This window comes from Monopterus albus, unplaced genomic scaffold (assembly GCF_001952655.1).
Source record: "Monopterus albus unplaced genomic scaffold, M_albus_1.0 scaffold186.1, whole genome shotgun sequence".
Taxonomy (NCBI): domain Eukaryota; kingdom Metazoa; phylum Chordata; class Actinopteri; order Synbranchiformes; family Synbranchidae; genus Monopterus; species Monopterus albus.
In genome coordinates, this window is record NW_018128066.1 from 1,552,096 (window position 1) to 1,578,319 (window position 26,224).

General features: G+C 40.7%; 1 protein-coding gene across 1 annotated transcript in view; it reads left to right on the forward strand.

The window, feature by feature from the left end:
- The window catches only part of itfg1 (integrin alpha FG-GAP repeat containing 1), a 187,427-nt gene that overhangs the window by 77,140 nt on the left and 84,063 nt on the right, over positions 1 to 26,224 (forward strand). Inside the window, exon 10 of the mRNA XM_020617139.1 lies at positions 15,569 to 15,720. Within this exon, the coding sequence (XP_020472795.1) occupies positions 15,569 to 15,720 (152 nt within the window). The remainder of the gene's footprint in view (positions 1 to 15,568; positions 15,721 to 26,224) is intronic.

Here is a 26,224-nt window from a genome sequence, read left to right on the forward strand (position 1 = left end):
GGAGAAAGAGAATGTAGATGGGGAGGAAGATTAGAGGAGGAAGAAAGTGAAAAAGGGCAAAAACACCCAGTTGTCTTTTCACTTGAGAAGAACATCCTATCAGAGGGAATGAGGGCAGGCAAAGCAGTCGAGAGTGAGTACAGCTAGTGATATGTGCTGTATACGGGCAAAGACATGGCGAGATGCCTTTGGCTGTGCATGGATGTCCCACAGAGTATGAACTGGTGTGTGTCTATAGTTAATTTCCAAACATAAATTCCTTCCTTCCTGCGGTCTCAGCTACAGCCTGCCTCTGCAGAAACTCTAGGGTCTTTAGTTCACCATATTGGAGGAAACCACAAGGGGCTCCAACAACTCTCTGCTTCATTCTCTGTCATTACAGACACACACTCATTACATTTATTGTACTCCAGACTTCCCTTTTTTATGCTCTTAACATTCTGTAACACAATGGGATGTTATTGCAGAGAATATAATGTAATTCTGTGTCCATCTGTGTTACAGCTGTCGAGCAGATCGTAGCAAAGAAACAAAAATTTTCATTAGCCAGGCAGAACAGGCATAGCGTGTATGTGTGTGTTTAAGGATATTGCTCATTTTCAGTTTAGATTGGCTTTAGAAATGTATTTTGCTTTTCAGAACAGTAATTTAGACTAACCACCAATTACTCTATGAAATGCTGTTCCATTTACACAGACCTCTGTTTACAACATAATACAAAAGAATGTTTTGTTTTTTTTACAATTATTTTAAATACCCTTACTATCCATCCTGTATTTATAATGAAATTCAGAGAGAGAGAGAGAGAGAGACTTATGGAACACAATAAATGGGAAAATCACTTCTGGAACAGGTTTCCACCTCTTTTTATCTAGTCACTGTAGTGCTCTAGAGCCTAGCAGTCAACATGATGGTAATAATGACACTGATGATGACGATTAGGCTGTTATACCTGGGAAATGGTCTTATACTTGTATAGCGCCTTTCTATGCTTTACAGCACACTCAAAGCGCTTTCACACTATTTGGCCATTCACACATTCGCACTCCCAAACGCTCACACATTCACACACCGGTGACATCACCGGGAGCAACCGGGGATTCAGTGTCTTGCTCAAGGACACTTCGACTGGACAAGCCGGGAATCGAACCGCTAATCCTCCGGTTAGGAAACGACCCGCTCTACCTCTTGAGCCACAGCCGCCCCAATACTTCCATTGAAGCATAAACCAATGAATTGTGCACATTCTTTGCCGTTTGTGTATGTGATTTATTTGTAGCTCTTTTTTCTTCTGAAGAAGAATTTTTGCTCTTTGGCGATGTCCGTGTTGGACTTCATGCACAGCTCAGCTCGTTCACTTGGCTGGATAAGTGCCAGCTGATTTCTGGGCTAAAGCTACCGGTAGCCTACTACATAAAGAAGGATTGATGGTGGGTTTCAGCCTCTACTAACGTCAAACTGGGACTTCACTAAATGTGAGCTGCGCGGCTTGTTTGAGTCCATTCAGTCCACACTGACTCCAACCTCCGTGCAGCGTCTTTTATCAGAACAGCTGTCTGTCAGCAGGAGGACAGCGCTGTCTCACCAGGCTGACCGACAGCACAAATGTAATGGACAGATGCACAGATGTAATAGTTTTCATGTAGGCTCATCAGCAAGAAATCAGCAGTGTTTATATGTTCTGATTTATTTATTGTATTCATTTGCCTGTCTTGAATGGGGGGAAGTAAAACCAGAAAGTGACACCAGGAGTCTGATCCATCAGACGAGATTCAAGTGAAAACTTTCCAACACATAAACAGGCCAACAGGTGATCTGCATGATTTCAGCAGCTGTCTGTTGTGATTACACTTCAAATGCACCAAAGGAAAAAATAAACTCAAAACTGTAAAAAAGGGGTTCAGGGATGACAGGTGTGTCTCAGAGTCAGCACAGTTTGATAGTTTGCATCATCAGAAAGTCCTACCTATATAAACCGTTTGGTAGCACTATTTGATTGCTTGATAGCTATTTTTTTGTAAATGATGAGGATATCATATTTCAACTGAAATATACACTGATGAATTTTAGTCAGAAGTCCCCAGCACATAATCAGGCTAACCGGTGATCTACCTGATTTAAGCAGCTGTCTGTGGCGATTACACTTCAAATGTGCCAGAGGAGAAAAATGAGAAAGACTCGAAGTGTGAAAAGGGGGTCCAGGGATGATGTGTGTGTCTCAGAGTCAGTGTGGGTCGACACATTTGATAGATTAGAAGTCTCTGCCTCGTGAGATGGGCTAGTGACAGACCTGCAGATAAATGTTACAGTGACAGTATTATGGAGATTATGTCTGTGCACAATTTTTACAGTGAGAGACTTGTTTGTGCATAAGCTGTTTACAGTTTTGCAGTCACACCCAGCCCAGTGCGACCTTTGAAAGAAGTGAGCCGCATCTTAAAATAAATTTGACTGAAAATGAGACCCTGTGTTATCTTTTGTCAACACTGGAGTACACGGTCAAATTCAGAGAATTTGGCAGTGAATAAACAGTCAGGTACACCTTAGCCACTTCCAGCAAAGTCACAGCAGCAGTACACGGCATAGGATCTTTTTTAATGGTAAAAGAAAAGAGTTAAAGATTTATGTGTCACAATTATACAGTTCCCTATACAGCACTGTGCAAAGTTTAAGGTACTTAAAGTAAGAGTAAAGCAATGTTATACCATCTTCATGGACTTTAGGACTCCTTGTTCCTCTTTTTGCTGATGATAGTTCTTTATGACTCTGACTGTATTTTTGGGTATGTTGGCATGTCTTCAGAATGAATTTGGGACTCATCGGATGCATCCCTGATGATATTGTTTCATAGATAGGCTTAAACCTTTTCACAGTACTATAAGTCTTCATTTCATATGAAGTAAACTGGAAAACATGTTACTGTAATGCAAGTGCTGGTCATACTGACAGTAAATATATGGTGGTTTGCAGTACAGTGTTATACTGGTTTTCTTCCATCTTCAAAAAAGAACTGCCATAAACAACCTAATACATATGCAGAAAAGTAATTGCAATCATTGAGATATTGAGAGCAGTGTCGGCCTTATGTTATATCTCCTACAAATAATATACTGTACATGTTCTTTTTATCTTCAGATCCTAACTGGTATCACATATATATAGTGATGCTGTGAATAAAGACAGGAGGAGTTAAGCATGTCTGTGTGTAGTGGTAGAACCTCAGTTGGACTCGATTCTGAGTGCGGACTGATTCTGCCTTCTTATACGCAGTCCACCAGGGAGTGAGTGACCACAAATGGCAACTGTTTGGCCACAGGCTTCATCCCCTGGCTCTATGGCAAAAAGAATCTATTAGCTCTGAGGATGTTATTACTGTTTGAGCTGGCTGGTGTTGACTAGATTTAGTGCTGTCTGAAGGCAAATACAATGAAATTCTACAAAGAAATAGTACACAAACAACCCTCTTTTACAGTACAATATACTGCGACCAATAAAGCTGTCCCTGGTAGGCTAGTGGTTGAAGCGCAGTGCTCTCACCGCTGCGCCCCGGGTTCAAATCAGGGTTGCATCGTGAAGGACATCCGGTGTCAGTGTGACGATTTGCTGTGGCGACCCCTAAATGGGAAAAGCCGAAAGTGACTTTCATATTGAGACAGCAATACATGTTTTTATTTATTGTGTAATAGCATTGTACAATGCTCACATTGTTACCTAACCCTGTAAAGCCCAACATATCAAAAAATAGCCAGAACATTCTAATTTTTTGGAACTAAGATGTTTATTAAACCTTTTAACAAAATCCAAAATAAAATTCATGATTCGAAATTCAAGATTCACGATTTTTATTTGCCATATATGCATAAACAGACAGTCCAGGCATATAGGAATAGAGATGCCATGTTATTTAGATTATTTCTATTTCTTTTGTATCACATTTGATATATGGGGCATTTTTGGTGATTTTTTTTTTGCTCAGAAACCTCGTGTATCAAATATGATACAAATGGTTTTATAGGTTAACTTACCCCCATAAAAAACTAGTATAAAACAGATAGTACTGAGTTTTGTAGGGATTTCTTACTAGCATGTACATTTTTGTTCATATTAAGACTGCAACTAACAATTTATCACTTAATCTATTATTTTCTTTGATTATTCGCCAATTAACAATAGCCATAACTTCTACAATTCATTTTCAACCTTTAATTCAAGCATTTTCTTATACAAATGTATTTTTACAAAATAAAAAAAATTCTAAATGTAAACAAATACAGTGCCAAGAATTAAATGGCATCTAACCGTAATGCAAATATTGATAAGTCCAGCATAAATTCTCCCAAATATAAAAAGTACAGAAAAGATTTTAGGGTCTCATGTTCATGGAAATTTATATCATTTAATTTATAGGCATATATGCACATAAACAATTAGTTTGAAACTTGCAAATGTGCTGGAAAGCGGTGCTGACATAATGGCTGTTAGCATCTGCTGCAGTGAGTCTTCCAATGAGTTCATGTCTGAAATGCAACAAATAAGAATGCAAAGAATGTTCCCAGGCACTGATACCAACCAACAATCAGGCAAGACTCACTGTAATAAATACTTAAGCTGCTGCTGCCTTGTCATTTAAGGTCCCAGGATGAGAGCCCTAGGATATTTTATATGAAATGCTTGTGCTGTGGTTGGCTATTTCAGTTTTACAAAGCATGCAGAGCCCAATCTTATTAGGTCTCTGTTTAAAGAATTCCCACACTTTTGATGAATGGGTTCAGGCTTTTTTGAGATAAAGTTTGCCGGGGGTGAGAGGCAGCATTATCAAGGATGAACGAAACATTGGGCACATTGATGCATTCCATGCAAATGGGTTGTCTAGTTGTGATCTATTATGTTGAAGCACCATTCCATCTCTAGTTTGTATGCACCTTTCTGTGCATGTTTGTTGTCTTCGTACAACCTCTATTGTGCACACATAAATACACACCTACATCCCCATGAAGACTGAGCCACCTGACTACTGCTGCCCAAAATAAGAGCAGCCAGTCTGAGCCAGAGAGCCTCCTCCCAGTCATCCCAGTTAGAGGTCAGAGAGGTGATACTGGTAGCAGGGAGCAATGTCCAACCCTGCCCAACTGACACAAAGACATATGGTCTCACTCCATCTCTGGCTTGGACTCTTTACTGCCTTTTTTAGGGACAAACTGTGACCTTGTAAACCGTATGTGTGTGTGTGTGTGTGTGTGTGTGTGTGTGTGTGTGTGTGTATGTACATTCAGATAAAAGCACAAGGTGTTTAAAAATTAGTTTGGATTTTGGAAACTGCCATTTAAAGGGATCATTCCACATTCTGGGACACTGGCTTATCCAGAGTTGCAAGGTGGGGACCATGTGACCATCCACTTTCTCACAATAAGACATAATAAACATCGTCATTGTTAAAACTAGGCATGGCAGGGGGACCCATCATGAACACAAAACACAAAAAGAGTTTATTGAACAAAGAACAGGTTACTGGGTTCAGGAGAGGTAAGCAGAGGCAGAACAGGTACTGGTTGGGGAGATGAGGTGAAGGCAGGGACGTACTGGCTGGGAAGGCAAGGCAGAGGAAGAGCAGGCACTGGGAGATGAGGCGATATGGCTGCAGGGAGGCAGACAACTGGAGAGAGATGGCACGGAGAGACGAAGGAGCTGGCTGGGTTGCAGGAGTAAAGGTGAGCCACCACACAGGTAAGTTGATGCACTGGTGTTCACGGAAAGACAAGGAAGGAGTTGGTGAGCTGCCACGCAGGTGCATTGAAACACTGGCACTCACTAAGAGACGAGGAAGCAGCTGTCACAGCATTGATCAGGAATGAATGAGCCAAGGTCTGTTCGGGAAAGAACGTTCAACGATCTGGTGAAGAGCACGGGAGAGTACGCAATGAACCAGTGGTGAACTAGCGGAGGAGGGGCCTATATATAGGAGGCTAAGCCGGGAGATAACAAGCAGCAGGTGGATACAATGATGGCAGATTACGTTGGCTGAGGACGTGACAGGGGAGACAGGGAAATCTGGGGGAAAAAACAACTGTCAGCCAGGAAGCGCGAGTTCAAACCATGACAGTCATATCATTTTCCTGTATTTGCTATATTCCTCTGATTTTCTGTAGTTACACATTGTCAAACTAACACCAGTGTGATCATAGGTTATGATTTGTATTTACAGTATTTCTGCTTTCTCTGATTTTGTGTAGAGCTGCTTCTCTTTCTTTCTTTTTTTGGAATGAATATTTCTTATTGAGATTAGTATCACATTTCATTAAGTCCAGTAGGTTTTTAAAAAGACGTCTTTGACCACTAGTCTGTGTTGGATACCTGGCAACAAGTTACATCTTCTTAGTACCACCTACTGAAAATACTTACTTACTTAGTAGCAAATTCTGTGCTTGCAAACACTGCATCACCTAAAGAACTACTATAACATTAATGTAGACCCATAATCAAAGCCAGGCTCACACAGATGCTCCTGAGTACTAGCCTACTTTGCCATGTAGTAGTCGTGCTTTTCATGCCCACTCCTGCAGTGTTCAGTCCCATGCTGTCTTTCAAGTGCCAGTTCTAATGTGGTGAGCATTACAGTCATTATATTGCTGTGATCGTAAAGCCATTGCTTCATTACATGCCTGTTTTTTCCCCTTTATTTTATTGCCTTGGCCAGCCTTGATGTCTGTCAGTGTTACACCACCTCCCACCTCCACCGCAGGCTGCCCACATTTTAATTTCTTGGCCTAATGAAGCGGGAGCTCTCTCCGCCAAGTTGAATCAATGGGAATCTGCAAGCATGCCGTCGCTTATTCACTTTAGTCATCAGGAAAGCCAGGAGTGCGTTTTTATGTCAGAGTCTGTGTTTGTACCCCTTCTGGTTTTTATGAGTGTTTCTGTACACATGCTTCTATGATTTGTATGTGTGGTGTGCATGCAAGTGTGTGCATCTCTGTGCATGCAGAGCACCACAATAAGCTGTCTGTACACAGCCTCTGTTTTTTTGCTGTTTGATAAAAAGCCATTTGTATGCTGGATCCTTCCCTCCACTACCATTAAATGTATCAGATTACCTCATGAAGCAAATCCCATCATCGTCTTCATCTCCATTAACTATGTCATTTGAATTTCTGCACTAACACACTTGCACACACAAACACACACTCAATTCAGTGTTAAAATGTTGACATTTGAACCATGGAATGTCAGCATCAAGTTATTTAGACTTAGGCTCACTCTGTTTAACTGGGAGAAGATTGGGCCAGACAATCTATAAAGACACACATTGACATTATTCAAATATGCTGTTATATTTAGTGATTAAATGCCAAAATGCTCACAGCCACAAGAAAGGAGTACTGTAACTGCTTCACAATTTATTGAAGCTGCTCCTATGTCAGGTTATCTATTCATTGCAGCTTCTCAAATAAAAAAAAATCTTTGCTGAGATTAGAAGCCTGTAATATCCTCACTAATAATTTCCTGCACAAATTCTGCACATAATACTGCTGACCAATTTAAAAAAAAAGGGAAACACTGACTCATCTTTCTGAGTGAAAATGTGGCGCATTACTGTTTTCTCCCTGTGTTTTCGATTTGAAAAGGCCAATCTTATGGCTTCCACATTTGCTGCTGCACTTGGTGATAGCATCTGCTAATTTACTTTGCCTTTGTTCTGCCATATGTTCATACAATATGACCATCACATATCAGTGGCGTTAGGTAATGTTTGAGAAACAATCAAATTTTTTTTTTTTTGGCCAGGAAACAATGTAATGTGATCGATTACAGTGAGACAGGCATTATAAATCATCACTCAAGTCTGATTTAACTGAGTTGAATTACTCGTTAATATGGCAGTCTTAACCTTAGACTCCTGCTTGATTAAGCATCTTGATGTCATTTTCTCAGTAAATGTACTTGCTGAAGTGCATGTCCTCACCACAACCCCCATTCTAAAGGAGACCCCCCCCCCCCCTATCTTTATGCAAGAATTGGGACAAACCTTATTCTGACTTAACATCTCTGTTCTATTTTCACATGCTAATGTTTGACATTTTAACATTTTAGTAGGCCTATAGGTGTTAGTTCACACTGATACAGAGCATTAAAAACAACATTATGGTAAACATTTTGTTTTATTTGAAAGTTCAGCTCCCAAAGTGTCTGCTTAGAAGAATTCTGGTCCTTGGGCAGATATAGTTGATGACCTCTACGCTACAGGGCAAGAGGTATAGATCATGAATGGATGGATGGATGTCCTGGTGTCAGGTCTCTGAGGCTTTCTTTATTTTGCATTATGTGATTTTTTTTTTTTTTTTACCTATACAGTACCTCTGCTCTTCTTCATGCTGTCTTTAGGTACTGAATATTTACTTAGGAACTAAAAATGATATCTTCAGTTTCATCCGTAGTTACCACATGATCACAGAACTTACAGATGAGATAGGCTCTATAAATAACTGACATTAATGTGTTTGCCATTAAATTATCAAAGGGATAGTGGTTTGACCTCTGTAAATGTGTCAGTGTTTGTATGTGGAACAGTGTAGCATAATATGTGTTGCATTTACTGGCCATAAATGGGTTGGCAGTAGCCCTTCAGATCTTGCTGCCTCTCTGCACTTCTCTCTGCCAGCTGCTGCACAGTGGTCATTTCCAGCAGTCACATCCACTCTGGATGACAGTGATCAGAGCCAGGCTTTACACCCATATGGAAGGCTGTCAGCTTCATAAAACGCATTGCAACATCACTCGATGGTCATTTAATGAGAGCTTGACAGGGCAGCATTGCATTAAAACTCCAAGTTCATTTTTATACTGTAAAAAATATTCAACCTGGGTTTTGGTTTATCATTCCCCTGCTTTTATAACACCATCTGTATGTAGAGGAGCCTAATTACTGCTCACTTCTGCCTATACTGAGTCAGTATGGGTCTCTGTGTGAAGATGCAAGGAACTGAACTATACCATATAGGGCCTTAAAGTGAAAAGAAGTTTAGAGATTAATTTTGACTGCCATCAGTAGGAAGGCCTATCCTTCAAAAATAGAACAACAGAAAAAAAATTGTGTATGCTATTGGATAAATAGCTTTGATTAGCCAAGCCAACAGCTGATTGGATATTTCTCTGTACTGTCAAGGCGGTAGTTTCAGCCATCATTAAGGTGGGCCTTCACAAAGAAGGCATGAAGTACGCTATGACTTTGTTGGGGAGTAATTCTTGTGAATGATAATTGTACAGATAGTAGAATGTAGCCTATTATACTAGCAGATTTAGCGAGTACTGTGTATGTTACCAATACATTTTTTTTATTCTGCAAATCTTGGTTGTGGCAGAATACCGTATTTAAAATCATCTTCTCTCTAATCGTGCAGGTATACCACTTTATACTGGTCTTGTAATTACTGTAATTTGCTGTCAGCATGACCAGGTTCTTTATATTTGTTTGTTTGTTGAATGAGGACAAAAGTACTGAGGCAAATGAATGAAGACAAATAATCAGTCCTTTCGCAAAAAGATTGTGTAAAAGAAAAGCAGTAATAATGTTGTCTTGTTTTTTATGTTTTACTCTCTTGTATTGTGCTTGCACTTTAACCTACATGAATGAAAGGTATTACAATGTTTTGGTTGTATAATTAGCATTTCAGAACTTAAAAATGCTGAGTTTGCAATTGTGAAATCTTCAGTTACCCAACTGTAATTAAAAATGAGGAGTAAGGTGACCTTCACTGCAACCACCACACCTGCCACTCAGACCACAGTGCATTAATACCTTTATATGACATTATGTTCGCACAATATGCACAGCAGGCTTGGCGCTTACATCAGTGATACAGTGGCTAGTGCGATAAATGTCACACTAATTGGTAATAAGCTGTGGTTGTCTTTCTCAGACATGCTGGTCATATTAAAAGCTATTAGTAGTGCTGCTGCTGGGTGTCTCTCTCATGACTCCCCCCTACACCTGCTCTCACTGTTTAACATTCATGAATAGTTTAAACCCGTAGCATCTGGCCACATGCCTCTCTAGCTCCCACACACACAAGTGTAAATAATCTAAGAAGGCTATTTCATTTAGTTTTGAGTCTCAGAAAATATTTTTCTTTATATCTGTCAAACTGAAGTGACCAAAATTATATTCTAGCAGAGTTAAGGACTTTTAAAGTCTTCTGACAGAAAAAATATGCATTTCAAGATATTGTCACACCCATTCTTTATTTCTGTAAAATGGTGCTATAAAGATTCCCACAGTGGAACATGAGATGTATGCTACTCTGCTAACAGTCCCACATGGCAGTGTGTTGCATTCTTTAGATTCTATTGATGCAAAAGTGACTGATGTGCCTTACTACACCTGCCATGATGATTTGTAAGTTCCTGAAATCCAATTTAATGCTCACTATAGAGCTAACAATGGAGTGTCTTTTATATGAGGAGTAGTCAGTGAGTGAGCAAGGAAGTGATTTCAGACACAGGCAGTCACTGACAATTCTTTTAAATTGACATTCCACATGTACAAATATCTGGACTATTGTTAGGTTATTTCCTAGTTAGATAGATATTCAGAGATTTGTTGTCTAGAAATGTTAGTGGAGACAGATTGACTAGCTCAGGCTGTTAACTGGTCAGTAATGTGCCTGCAGTGCAGACTGCAAGCAGGTCAAGGTTACAGGCAAAGAGCTGTTAGTGTCAACTGTAATGCTAGTCTTAATATTTGTCTTAATGTGTAAGGTTATGTCCAATTGTTTTAGATACACACCACGAAAACAACAGCCACACACCTTGACTTTTCCTCATGTTTTGGCTAACGTTATAGCCAGCTGCAAAGCTGAGAGACGTCTCAGTTGACGTTTCGGTGGAGGAGGGAGCGAGCCAACTAAGTGATGATATTGTATAGCAATTCTTGGTTCGGGGTCTTTTCTGCTTCCGGCTGCTTGGGCAGCCTGGGGGTTGGAAGATCTCTGGAAATGTAATGTTAATTCTTGCCTGTGACTCTTTGAATAAACCAGCACGGTTATATTTTTTTATATATCCAAGTGGTCTAAGTCGTCCCTCTGAGTTCCTGGTTTGAAAGAACCGGACGAGGCTTTATAATAGAATAGAGCCTTTACTATAATTAGACTGCTAGAGTAATAGACAAATTATTTGGTTCAGGCCATGTGCAAGTTAGAAACAATTCATGTATGAAACAGAATATCCTCTAGTGAATACATGCTACTCATGCCAGTTATGATGGTGTTGAAGTGAGAATCAGAGATGATAATGGTCACTCTCCTAGTGTGTAATTCGCAGGAGTCTGATGGCTAACACCCTATTGTCATGACACCAGTGAAAGTAGGAAGACCAGCATGCCTGTCACCAGTTAAAACTCTATTCAGATGAACTCGCTGGAACTATATGGGCAGTTACAATAAACCTTTGTTCTGCAAAACAAATAGTAATGGATCATGTTTTCCTGTTGCAGTCACCAGCATTTGGTAGAATTGTAGGAAGACAGATTGAGAAACAAATACATTCTGGCATAAATGGAGAGTCGTGGCTTACACCAGTGCCAGTGTGTTTGACAAATAATGCAGCTGCTAAGTGGAAAAAATGTTCATGTTAAATGGGAGGTGATAATGGCCTCAGTGAGATTTTTTTAAAGCGGTCTCCAGAGTGCTGTTTGTTTTTATGCAGTTTACTGTGTGTACCTCTTTAGTTTGACTGTTTCCCATCGTAAAAATCAGTCAGTAATATTACGCCAGAGGCACCTGATTCTAAAGTCCATCTGTGACATTAAATTTTGTTATTGGTACAAGTCAAATTTAGTCTGGTTTCTTTGATTGTCTTTAGTTTTGTTCTGACTGTTAAGTCATATTTTGGTAACATCTTGGGACAGTACAACATACTGAAGAGATGAGTTGCAAGTCAAGTGTTTATTTGTCATATGCATGGTTAGAAAACGTGTTTCACTGTACAATGAAATTCTTACTTTGCTGTCCGCACAAATGCCACACAGTATAAATGAAATATAAATTAGATACGTAGGTGACACAAAATCTAAGGCACTTTAAAACTGCCAATGAAAGAGGCACAATGAAACGTACAACAAGAACACGGTGTAGTGAAGAGAGAATGTATGCTACGTGGGAGCTGTGTCTGCAAATAGTCTGTAGTGAGTGTGTAATTATGCATGTGCAAACTGAGTGTGTAAACAGTACAGGTGGAATTACATGAGGTAGATCCTGAGTCAGCTATTTAGGAGTCTGACGGCAGAGGGAAAGAAAGAGTTTTTCAGTTTAGAGGTCCTGCATTTCTCACTTCTGAGCCCCCGGCCTGAGGGTAGAGGTGTGAACAGTCCATACGAGGGGTGGGTGTGGTCCTTGAGGATGGAGGCAGCTTTCCTATGCACCCTGTGGTGATAAATGCTCTGCAGAGAGGGCAGTGGAGTCCTGGTGATCTTCTCCTCAGTCTTTACCACTCTCTGTAGGTGCTTGCGGTCCGTGGCAGTAGTGCTTCCATACCAGACAGTGATGCAGCTGGTCAAGATGCTCTCAATGATGCAGCTGTAGAAGTTGCAAAGGATCCTAGGCGACATGCCAAACCTCCTCAGCCTCCTCAGGAAGTACAGCCACCGTTGGGCCTTCTTGACCAGCTGTGTGGTGTTAAGTGTCCAAGTGAGGTCCTCACTGATGTGGATGCCCAGGTATTTGAAGCTGCTCACCCTCTCCACTTGGAGCCCCCAGATGAACAGTGGCTGAGATCTCCTCTCCTTCCTCATGTCCACTATCCTTTTCTTTGTCTTGTCCGTGTTGAGGCTGAGATTATTGTCCTTGCACTATGACACCAAACCGGCCACCTCCTTCCTGTAGGCTGTTTCGTCCCCACCAGTGATGCGACCAATCACTGTGGTGTCGTCCGCGAACTTCAGGATGATGTTATTCATGTGGGAGTCGACACGGTTGTGGGTTTAGAGAATGGGATTGAGGACACATCAGCCAGCTCACTGGCACATGCCCTCCCAGGGATGTTGTCTGGTCCTGTTGCTTTGCAGAGTGCATGAACGCAAGCACACAGCATGTGGCGTACCTGACTGTTCATCCAGGGCTTCTGGTTGGGAAACCTCCTGACTTGTATGGTGGGCACAATGTTGTCAGTACAGGTACTAATGTACCCGGTCACATATTCAGCATAATCCTGTACGCTGACAGAAATGTCCTCTGAGGTGGCTGCAGCTTTAAACACATCCCAGTCTGTCTGGGTAAAACAGTGGGATGCCTTCAGCCTCTGGGGTCCAGAGTTTAATTAGTTTGGTGACAGGGTTTGTTTGTTTCAGTCTTTGTCTGTAGGCTGGGTACATGAACAAAGAGATGTGGTTCGAGTGTCCAAAATGGGGGCGGGATGCGGCCCTGTATGCACCCTGTATGTTACTGTAAACATGGTCCAGTGTATTTTTATCATGGGTGGGAATGTCCACCGGTTGGTAATATTTGGGGAGTACAGTCCGTAGATTGCACTAGTTAAAGTCACCAGCGACAATAAAGATAGCATTGGGGGTCTTTAGTGTGCTGATGATGTCGTGGAGCTTGATGCGTGCTGCCATGGGATTAGCTCATGGGTTAACATGCATGCTAGCCAAAAACACGCTACTGTATTTTCTTGGCAGATAGTAGGGCTGGCATTTCAGCACTAAAAACACCACTACTGGTGAGCCATGCTTATGCACAGTCCGTACATCTCCACACCACGAGTTGTTGATGTTGTCTGACAGCCAGGTCTCAGTGAAAATCAGAGCACAGAATTGTCTAATTTCTCATTGCATTGTAATCCTGGCTCTTAGCTCATCCAGCTTGTTTTCCAGAGATTGTACATTAGCTAGTAAAAGGCTGGGTATTGGTGGTTGGGTAGCACAAGCTTTTAGCTTAGCATGGAGCCCTCCCCTCTTGGCTCGCTTGCGTCTCTGTCTCCGGTGCGCTTTCCTGGTGTTTGCTTGCTCACTCGAGCTCAGTGCTTTGGGACCCTCCTGAGGGTGGCAGTGATCATGGCAGTGGCATACAACAAACTGTAGCTCCGGTGGTATGAAGCCAGCAAATTCCCAAAAGGCTGTTTGAGTATGTTAGCCGTGCGTGAAATTTGTGCACTGCAGAAAGAGCAAAAAACACAAAAAAGAAGAAAAAGCCGGAATTCAGAAGCGCAAACGGTCAAACACGTCTGCCGCGGAGGGCACCATGTTACCATCAAAATGTTATATTTACAAGTAAATCACAACAGATAATCCATCCATCCATACATATTCCTCCGCTTATCCGGAACCGGGGGCAGCAGTCTAAGCAAAGATGCCCAGACTTCCCTCTCTCCAGACACTTCCTCAACAGATAATATGATTTGCTTTTTAGTTTTCAAATAATGGATTTCTTAAAGTAATTGTTTTGAGATTGATCTTATAATTAAGAGTATTGTTGGTGTGTCAGTTTGCACTCAGGGTGCTGCAGGTGAATTCAAAGACAAAAAATTACTGTTGGGTGGTCAATTTAGGATTGATCTTCAGTCATACTATCTTTTTTGTTTTAAACTTTGGTGTTGAAAGTTTCAAAAAGTTGTTTTGGAACACTCTTGTAGTTAAATACTCCTCAAACTAACCAGCATGAGATCATCAGAGATGAGCATCATTGTAGTGCTCTAACTGAAAGTGCACTGAAAGGGATAAGATGGTCTTGTGTCAGTCCCCCACACCAGCTTTCACAGCCCACTGATATTTGGATGGCATGAAAGCACTTAAATATAGACATGCCTCTGTTATTAGTTTTAAATTACTATTTTTTAGGTTAGCTCTGTCAAAATTGTATGTACAGTGTGTATTTGCAGTTGATTTGAGGCTATGATGCATATATAGAGTAAGAGTTTTTTTATAAGTGACCAAAATAGGTGAAATGTGCTGCTTTCTTAATAAAATGTAGGTTTGAGCTTCATTCTAACTGCACTGTCAATTGTGTATGTTTTCAAACAAGAATTTAAAAGTTGGCTGCTAACCTCTGTCAACCCTTTAACACTTTAAATGCTTCAACACATCAGTAGTAAACTTGGGATTACATTGGAATTAGTGTAGTATTGTATATTATAATATTTATATCATGCTGCCCAGAGATAACAGTGTAAATTGACAGCATGTTCTCAACAACAGTTTTATAACCTTCATTTCAGATTGTTTTATTTGACTTACAATTTCTTTAAAAAGGGTCATTTCATTAACAAGGACACTTTTTCTTTATGCTAATGAAATGATCCTTTTTTTTAAAATCTTGTTCTGTTTCAAAATCCTGATGAAAAATTAAGAGGAAATAGCAATAGCAAAATTCAGAAAACTTAGTAGAAGATTTAAGGCAATGAACATGAATAGACAATGAAACTAAATGGCTTTTTGGCAAGAACTTAATCTCATTATCATCTACCATTTCTATTCTGTCATTTACTTTTCTTCTTACCTTTGATGTCAATGTTTTGTGTCTAATGCTGTATTGGTTAATTAATTAATTTTGATTTTTTTTTTTTAATTTTTTTTTTTTTGCAGTGGATATCAGTGCTGTCAGATTTCCAGCAGAGAGATACAGTTTGGAGTTTTGTGATGGAGAAATCCAACCAACCCCTGGTCCTTCACTTTGGGGACTACAACCTGGATGGCTTCCCTGATGCCCTGGCGATCCTCCGAAACACCAGTGACAGGTACTGTGGGAGTAAAAAAGACTTACACTTTCGCCTCAGCTCCACTTAAGATTTTGTCTCAGGATTCTTCAGATGTGGGTGCGTTTATCGGTGTGGTGTTCTGAAGAAAAACTGTTTGAGTGTAGATCATATTTTTGTTATATGGAGCAAATATCTTTAAGACCCTTAAGATTATCTATGGTAAATGGACTGTATTTTATATAGCGCTTTCTCACAGTGTGTTGCACTGGCCAAAGCGCTTTACAGAGATGATACACCATTCACCCATTCACACACAACAAATTAAACTGCAGCAATCCCTACTTTGCAGGGGATCCCTTGGAATCCCGTCAAATAGGTCCCTTATCCCCACTCCATTAAATAATTTTAGTTGTCTGTGTTACTTTGAGCCATTCCTGCAGAGACCAACAGTGTCAGTGCGTGCAGGTCTGGGGGCTGACTTACAAATACATAGCACCGTTACATATACTGTATCTGTAACTGCATTGTTGCTGATCTGGTTTCAGGAAGCACATGTCACAAGGATTATAAATGTCAGGCAGATCCATATCCTCTCAATTCTCATGAACACCTGGTTTATTTGTTGCCCATATTCATCCACATTTTGATGAGATTATACTATTTATAATATTCCAGCAAAAAAAGAAATGGATTTGATTGGAATCTAATAACTCAAGATGCATATTAAAATGGATTATGTAAATCTGTTTAGCTTTTAAAACTTTTTTTTTTCAAAGACACTACATGGAGGATGGATTTACTCATTAAATTACTGTGAAATTGTTGTACTTTCATTGACGTTCTCATTCTGGGCTAAAAATGTCTGTTAGAAACAGTAGCCCATTGGTATGGAATGCGTTTTCCTTCTCATTTTACAGTTATCAGGCTCAGCTAAAAGAAAGTGACTCTAATAGTGATCTGAGATCAAACAGCACAGTAAGAGTAATGAAATATAATGACTGAAAATAAAAAAAAAAACAGTTTTGAGCCATACATTTAGTTTCAAAAGTAGTTTAATTTCAACAGTTTTCAAAAGTAGATTAATTAAATCTTCTCATTTAGAAATCATAAGATAGTAGCTCAAGTATAAATTAATATGTTGACACTCATGACTGTAGGATATTGCATATTAAATGATTTGCACCGATCAAAAAGAAATCTATGACGTAGTATAATAAACTGGATGGTTATCATATTTTTATTAGAGCACAAACTGGGAGAGAAGACAGCTAAGGTGAGTGTGTTCCTCAGTTTTCAGACATTAAAACTGATAAGCCAGTCCTTTAAAAATTACTACAGCATGTGCTAGGACAGAAGCACTATAGACACTAGAATGTGGGCGGGTGTGCACGTGCGCATGCGTGTATTTGCTGAAGGAGCTACAGTATGTGGATTGTCTGGCCTCAGAGATGAAGATAAGATAGCTGGAGGTGTCAGTGCTGTGATTGTCTATGCATACTGATTGTTCTGTGTGTGTGTGTGCGTTTGTAGAGAGAATGTGTTTGAACTCTTGTGTCAGAAATAGTAAAGCTTTGGAAAAAATGTTCAAAGGACTCACATAAATGTACATTTGAACCTTACTTGTCTAGGCTGAATATAATCAGTCCCAAATCCTGTCAGGCTTCACTCTTTGAGATCACCCTCATCTAGAAATGGCTTCCATCTCACTGGCTCTAATCACACAAGCTATGGCTCTTCTCTATTTTCCTCCCTCTTCTCCCTTTTCATTTCAATAGTAATGATTGTAGTCCTGTACTTCACCATGGGAATTATTATAGAGCTCCTTTCCAGTACAGTCTGTACACAGGAGTAACATTTAAAATCACATCATCAGCATATGCAGGAAAAACGAGTATGGAGAGAGAAGGAATAAAGAGACTAAAGAAGGATCATGATGATTAGAAAGAAGATGCCTTCTGGTTTGAATCCTTGAACCAGTTAAACCAGGCCTCTCAGCTGCCATTCATATGCCTACAGGGCAGGGTATGTAACCCCAGTGTCAGTCAGTGGACTAGGAACTTCTCTAGTGTGTGTGTGTGTACACCCACAGAGAATAGCGAAATTAAATTGTGCTCCCACTGGTCAATCCACGAAGTCATGGTAATTCTGATCTACAGGACCAAGGTTTCAGAGGTCATGCTCGAGTGATGAGAAGTGTTTTTGTTCAGATATTTCATCAGGTGACTCCTCTCCACTCTCCTACTTTGGATTCAGCAGCACTCTACTGTTCGTTGTACACCAGGCCTTGTTTTGTCTTTGATTTCCTTCTAACCAAGTGCTCTCTGCTTACCAAATATTTGTACAGCCCACAGCTGGTCTATTTTACTCCCACTCCCTCTGTATCCCTCTCCATCTCTTTGCCTTCATCCTTCCAACTGGTTATTTATAGACATAAAAGTCCTGCTAGTCCATGTCACTCCTCCTCCCAGTGAAATAATGGCTGTTTTAAGTGTTCAAAATAGGAAGATGGAAGGAGAGAGGGTGTGAAATGAGGGTAATCACATGTAATTAATGGAACAATGAGCAGATGGCGGGAGCAGAAGCAATAAATAGAGAGTCGGGCAGTTGTTCAAGAATGCAAATGGTCATTTTACGATATGGCTTAGGTTTGTTAGGCACTTCTTTGGCAAAACCAAAGACTTGGTCATATGACTGATCTGCTTATTTTACTGCATACTGTGTAAGACCTCAAAATTACTTGTAGGCCATATAACAGGAGTTGTGGCATCTGCACTGTGCTGCTCTATTGAAGGTGTGACAATATACTGTATAATGGTATATTGTGTATCGCTCCCTCTCATGTGATTTCAGTATGTATCTCAGTACATGGTCCACAATTAAATACAAAAATGATACAGCAAAATTTATAAATTTTGATACAGTAAAATTTTGAGTGATTTCGATTCAATTCAGCAGATATTCAATTTTAATTTGACTTTTATGTGAAAGACTACAGTATATATACATTAAAGGAAGACCATGAAATAGATATGTGTTCTACTGTAGGTTTGAGAAACAATATTCACCCCTCTCCCTGCCCACCTCAAACCCAGCAGTCACTCCCCCGACAATCACCACCCTTCCCTCCAGCCCCCGCTTCTAATGATCTGTGAAAAAGATGTGCATGGCCTTTTTAAAAAACAAAAGATCACAAAGGCACCAGGCCCAGATGGTGTGACCCCCTTCTGCCTGAAAGCATGTGCCAATCAACTGGCCCCCATCTTCACACTTATTTTCAACAGATCACTGGAGCTGCGTGAAGTTCCCTCCTGCTTCAAACACTCAACCATCATCCCAGTCCCCAAGAAACCCTCCATCAGTGGACTGAACAACTACAGACCTGTCGACATGACATCTGTAGTTATGAAGTCCTTTGAAAGACTGGTGTTGGCCCACCTGAAGGACATCGTAGACCCCCTGCTGGACCCCCTGTCAGTGGATCACTAGCTTTCTGACAGACAGGAAGCAGCAGGTGCGGCTGGGGAAAAACACATCCAGCACCCGGTCAATAAGCACAGGCACCCCCCAGGGATGTGTGCTCTCCCCTCTGCTGTATTCACTCTACACCAATGACTGCATCTCGAAGGACCCATCTGTCAAGCTCCTAAAGTTTGCAGATGACACAACAGTCATCTGTCTCATCCGAGACGGTGACGAGTCGGCCTATAGATGGGAGGTTGAGCAGCTGGTCCTATGGTGTAGTCGCAACAACCTAGAGATGAACATGCTCAAAACAGTGGAGATGACAGTGGACTTCAGGAAGAGCCCCCCCACCTTACCCCTCTCACCATACTTGGCAGCCCTGTATCACCAGTAGCGTCCTTCAAGTTCCTGGGCTCCATTATCTCCCAAGACCTGAAGTAGACGTCCAACATCAGGACCATCACCAAAAAGGCACAGCAGAGGATGTACTTCCTGTGCCAGCTCAGGAAGTTTGCTGCTGATACAGTTCTGTAGAGTCAAATTCCTCGTGTGTCTAACACACCTGGCCAATAAAGCTGATTCTGATTCTGAAATGCACACAAACACACAAAAAGCACATACTAGAGCAGAGCACAGTGAGAATTAACAGTAAATTCGCCAAAGATTGATTAATGAAATCCATAACCTTTTAGACCATTTTGAAACACATTTGGTTCAAATTTCTGGTTTTGAACTGATGTAGCTTTAAATCTGACTGAACTGTCAATATTCCGATTCATATTATTATAACCATCAACATATTACCCACCACTTGGGTCTGGGGGTGGTGGCAACAAGCTATACAGTCTTAAGACATCTCTCTTCACTGCCGCTACCGCCAGTTTTTCTTGGGAGCTGCTGAAGTATTCAAAGGCCAGATGGGAGACGTCATCCCTTCAGTATGTTCTTGATCTGCCCAGGGTTCCAGTGCCCTCAGTACCTCTACAGGTGGTCATTCAGAAGGTGCCCTAATTAAATGTTTACTGTGTTTTTGTTAGATGGAGCATTGTTCTCTAAAACATATGAACCAGAGTGAGAGAGTCTGAAGTCCTGTATTCACACTGTAGAGTTGTGTTTTTGTTTAGGCCACGGTTTATACAGTAGAATTGTCTGACCACAATCCTTATCATACAGGCACTGCTCCAGATAAATAATTGTTATCTGTTACACTGGGTTTCACATTTCTAGTTAAAGATCTATTAAACAGGGTTAACATGCTGCTGTCACAAACCCACAGTTATGTGGACTTTGTAAAACAATACTGTCAGTACAGCTTCTAGGTGAGGCAAAGTCAAAGCTACAGGCCTGCTTTGACTGTACAGACTGGGGTGTTTGTGAGGCTGCAGCTATAGTCCTGGGTGTGTATACTGACATGGTGACATCATATATCAGCTTCTGTGAGGACATACAGTATGTGTGCACATTAAGACTGTCTGCACAACAATAAACCTTGGTTCACAGTGAAGCTCAAACAGCTTTGTCATGTCAAAGAGGAGGCCTACACGAGTGGGGATAGGACTCTGTATAATCAGGCTAGAAACACACAGACAAAGGAGATCAGAGTAGCAAAGAGGAGCTACTCGGAAGGCTGAAAAATCTGTGTCAGGCCAAGTAAACTCACACATTCGAGTTTTAACAAGCTACTTTATTAGGCAGTGGATTAATTTAGACTCATAATAATCGGAAATCAATTGATTTGTTGCTGTAATCCAGAATGCCAAAGCCAAATACAAGATGAGGTGCAGTATACACTACAGTGCGCACGCAAGTGTACACACAGTAATCCATTTATTGGCGCATGAAAAAAAAAGAAAGGAATGGACTGAGGTATGTGACAGGGTCTGAATTAGGTCTTTGAATATACTGATGATCTTATTTTGACTCGGGCATTACTGACTCCTGTAGATGGACATAAGAAGATTCTTGAGGAAGACGAGACAGACATTTGCAGAGATGAGCAGGAAAGAGGGAAACCTGACTGTAGTTGGTAAACAAGCTCATATTAGTTAGCTAGTGCGTAACCAGGTGCAGATGTTGAATATGTAAGTTAGGGCTCTGTACATCAATGCATATGAAGAGTTGCATAACTGTTAAAATGCTATTTATAGCATTTCATGTACTAGCCTACATGAAATAAAATGAATGTCAACTACTGTATGTTGCATACTACATCACACAGAGCAGTTTAACTTTGGACTATTCATTCTGCATTTAATGAACAGCCTATAACATAATATTTGATGCTCTTGTCACACAGTCCAAATCATGTTTGTTTTATGCATTTTTAACAAACAAGTGACCCGAGGCAGGAAGGGAAATTGGAAGAAGCCGTCTGTGTCTATTGGGACAGGTGTGTAACCACCTGCCATCCACTGCACAGCACAATTTTGAAGTACAGTAGCTGGAACATTGATATGTTATGTGGGCTTATTCATTACAAAATATATTAGATTTTTTTTTTTTAATCAATGATTTGACAGATTAACTTTGTGTAAAACTTAAAATTTGACAAATCAAAGTGGGGCAGCTTGACAATCAAATTATATTACTGTGAAATGTAAAAGAATGCAAAGAAATTTGCAATACAGGGCCAGACCTTTATGCCATGAAATCATGTTGAGAGTGTTCTTAATATGTGTTGAAATTAATATTTTCCATAAGGATTCATATCTGCATTTTTATATCTGAAATGTGGAAAAAGTCAAAGGTACTATTTGGGAGAACATAAAGAGTAACAGAGCCTGGGAGTGGCTGTCTCTTTTCTATAAAGCAGAGTTGACAACCTCGATTTAACAATGAAACAAAATGTAGACATAATGCAATAACTGCCAGTGGGACGATGTCTTAAAAAGCATATAAGGTCTGAGCATGTAAGCATAATGAAACACTAGTTGCTGCTGTGACAGACACGGACACTGATTAATATGTAGGCAGCCACTGCCAACAAAGCGCCTCAGCTCGGTCTGGCTGTCCTATATTCATCCACCATCAGTTCTGGACATTAACAGAAGGATGAAATTATCATTCAGCACTGCAATAAACTACAACGAATACTGCCCCACCTGGTGGATATATACCACACTGCGGGTGGCTTGCACACACAGTGCTTAGAGGCTTTAACAAGGTGGCTCTGCAATCATCGCATCATCATGGGGGACACATGGTAAGGCCAGGGGCCATACACAGACCTGTTATGGATGCATCATCATGGGGGACACATGGTAAGACCAGGGGCCATACACAGACCTGTCACGGATCAGGCATGGTTCCACTGCGGTCCAACCAGCAATTTAAGATGGCTGCATCTGTAGGTCATTGTGGAGTCGAGGTGCTTCAGGATGTAATACAGTGCCATGTTGACTGCATCATCCACTAACCTGTTTGCCTGGTAGGCAAACTGCAGGGGGTCCAGCAGTGGGCTTGTGATGTCCTTCAGGTTGGTCAACACCGGTCTCTCAAAGGTCTTCATGACCACAAGTGTCATGAAGTGTGACAGGCCTGTAGTCATTCGGTCTACTAATGGAGGATTTCTTGGGAATTGGGACGATGGTGGAGTGTTTGAGGCAGAAGGGGACTTTTCACAAATACAGTGATCTGCTGAAGATCTGTGTGAAGATGGAGGCCAGCTGGTCAGCACAGATGTCCAGACACAAGGGAGTCACATTCAGGTCATTTGCTAGCTGATGGCTCTCTACAGCATGCTGCTCCGTGGACCAAAATGCATACGCAAGTTTTGCATTTGTAATGACAGGAGAGTATTTGGAGTTTGTTGATGGATGTTTATAAGCTCTTCCCTGGTGAAAGTAAGGCGATGGAATGCAGAAGCACACAGTCAAGGCAGCCATCTGCAGCGTCATCTTGAAGGGCTCTGGGAACTACTATCACTATCCCACTGATTAAACATGACTTACATTCATATTGGAATGCACAAACTTACTGTTCCAAGATGGTTAGGCTAACTAGCTGCATGCCAAGCTTGCTAACACTGCACACAACTTTGGGTGCTGAAAAACTTAATAAATTAGGCGAGGGAAAGGGCATTCTGAGCAGTGTAGTTCTTTACAGCTATTATGCACAGTTAGCTGATCCAGCTGACTTAGTGCATGGATTACATGGAGTTTTTACATTTATGTTAGGATGTACTGTACAATGTCTAGACCAATGTTGTATGTTTAACAATGTACATGTGTACAGTAGACATTTGGTTTGAGTGAACAAGTGGGTGGCAGCAATACCTACCTAACTAAGATAGTAAACCTCCTTTTGAAAAGGTAGTTATACAGGCTTTGGTTGGAGTATCTCAAATAATAAAATCCTAAAATACTTGCTGATGTTGTAATACCAAGTGCCAGGAGCAAGCTTAAGCCAAATATATGAGGTAATGTGTGTAGACACAAAAGCTGATTTATTGCTGATTCTTGCTGATTCACATCAGTAAGGCAGATTTACATTTAGATTATATAGTCCCAGTGAATGCCTCTTAGACTACAGATGTGTCTTTTAAGAACTGCAGCAGACCTTCACCTCCTTCATCTGTAGGCTACTTGATTAAGAAGAAAGTATTTTGTGGAGATACAGCAACATAGTAGGTCAAGGTCAAAGTGTTTATTTGTCATATGCACAGTTAGGAAACGTGTTTCCTTGTACAATGAAATTCTTACTTTGCCGTCCACATGAATGCCACACAATACAAATGAAATATAAAATAGATAAATAAGTAACACAAAATCTAAGGCACTTCAAGCAGCAAATGCAGCAATATAATAAAAATATATAAGAATATAATAAGAGAATGTATGCTGCATGGGAGCAGCATGTGCAGCAGTCAACAGTCAATGTGCAAACTGAGAATGTAAACAGTACAGGTGGCATTACATCAAGTAATTCCTGATTATAAACTCTTGTCAGCTGTTTAGGAGTCTGATGGCAGAGGGAAAGAAAGAGTTTTTCAGTCTAGTGGTCCTGCATTTCACACTTCTGAACCTCCGGCCAGCTTAATAGCACAATACCTTATACCTTAAGCTACAGTAGCCACAAATAGATACAGTAAATAATGCTGCAGTGTACAGTGCCTCACAGACAACCCCACCAAATCTATCACTTTTCTCCCCTTCCCTCTGAAGCTACAATAATGGGGTCCTTTTACAGTACCATTGTCAGCATTCATACTAACAGTTGAAAGCTTCGACAAGTGTCAAAGCTGCAGATAGCATATGACATGTTTGTAGTATGAGAGAGTTTATTACCTGCTTTTACAGTTTTCTGTAGATACACCAGTACATATTGGTCATTTCTAGGCATATCAACTACAGGTCACACACTGTATGTGTGTGACGCATAGGATTAGCCGCCAGCAGTAATGAATGTCACTTTTGGCTTTTTCCCGTTAAGGGTCACCACAGCGAATCGTCACACGGACGACTCGCGTGTTGACATTTGGCACATGTTTTACACTGGATGCCCTTCCTGATACAACCCTGACTGGAACCCGGGTCACAGCAGCGAGAGTGCTGAATCCTAGCCATAGGAAAATAAACTGACAAAAAACTTGACTCAAACATGGGCCACAGCAGCAAGAGCGCTATCCTCAGCAGTTTTTTCTCAATACACAATACCACAGGTTAGCTTTAATGTGTGCTTCAAGTGGCTTAAATGTAATTACATATATGTGCTTGTGTCTGTTGTGCACATCAGCATGTGTTTCTCAGGCAGCTAAACACAGTCATCTTCCAGCCAGCTTGCCTTTCAGCCTGCTCAGCACTCCTCCAGAGGCTTTTGGGAAGCCACAGCTGCCATAATTCACAGTGACTTTTAACCTCAGCAGATGACCACAGGGCAGATGAGGCCAACAGATTACAATGAGCCATAGCTACATCACTTCCCATTCAAGCATATGCTATACACACAAAAACAGTGGTTTATCGCCCTTCATTTTGGCATGCACACAGACTGAGCCTTTTGAGACTTCTGTCAATTTTTGAGGAAATCTGCAGCATGTTTGCGTTTATATTGAGAAGGATGACACAGAGTCAGTGTATATGAGACTTATTCTTCATACCACAATATGTCCAAATTCAGTCAGTTTTACTTCATGCAAAAGGTGGATTTATTGTGTTTGCTGTAGGGTATAGCAGCATGTGGTGACCAGCTGCCAAGCAATATTTCTGCCTTACCACCCGTGTCACATGAAAACTTCAAACTGACAATTTTCACAGCATATGAGTCAGTGAGCACCAGCATGGCATGACAGAGACAAGCTCCTGCTCTTCTTCAGAGACATTTCAGTTATGTCTCAGCACCTGGAATTGATTGATTCTGAAGGATTTACACATTACTACATATTTCCATATCATTATCACTCAAGCATAGATTGTCCTGCTATAGATACTGTTTTTGTCAGCTACATTTCACTGTGGAAATGTTTGTTTATTAATTATATGCTTGTCTTACATTTTCCAGGCCTTGTTGCATAGTTGCTGAATAAGTTGGCCATTAATGATGTATAACTTACTGTAGTGGAGGGATTTTGCCTTAACATTTTGCAGCTCTAATATCACCAGAAATGTCCTTTTTATTTAGACTGGTAATATAATCCTTTGGGTTTTGTTTATGTGGACCAAAAACAGTGGGGTATTTGTGATATTTTGGGAGCTCTTTAATTATTATCCCTCAGTTTACCATGGAGAGTCATATGCCTATACCTTTTGCTTTCCTGGTACCTGCACTCAAATATATAGTGCATTAATGCAATCATATCACGGTATGATCTAGACCAGTGGTTTCCTGGGGTGGATGCAGTATTTGTCAAACTTACAGACATTATATTCTTATAGGGCTTTGTGTATGTGTGGTATGTGCAGTCTACAGTGTTTGATAGCAACCACTGCTAACAGCTCAGTTCATTCCCAAATTTTCTGCAGTATTTCACGAGATTGATTCATTGTAGTTGTTTTCACCAACCAATTTTTTCTCCAAAAAAATCAAAATAATAGAATAAGATCCTATTTTAAAATCCTTTTCAGATATATACTAACATGTTTTC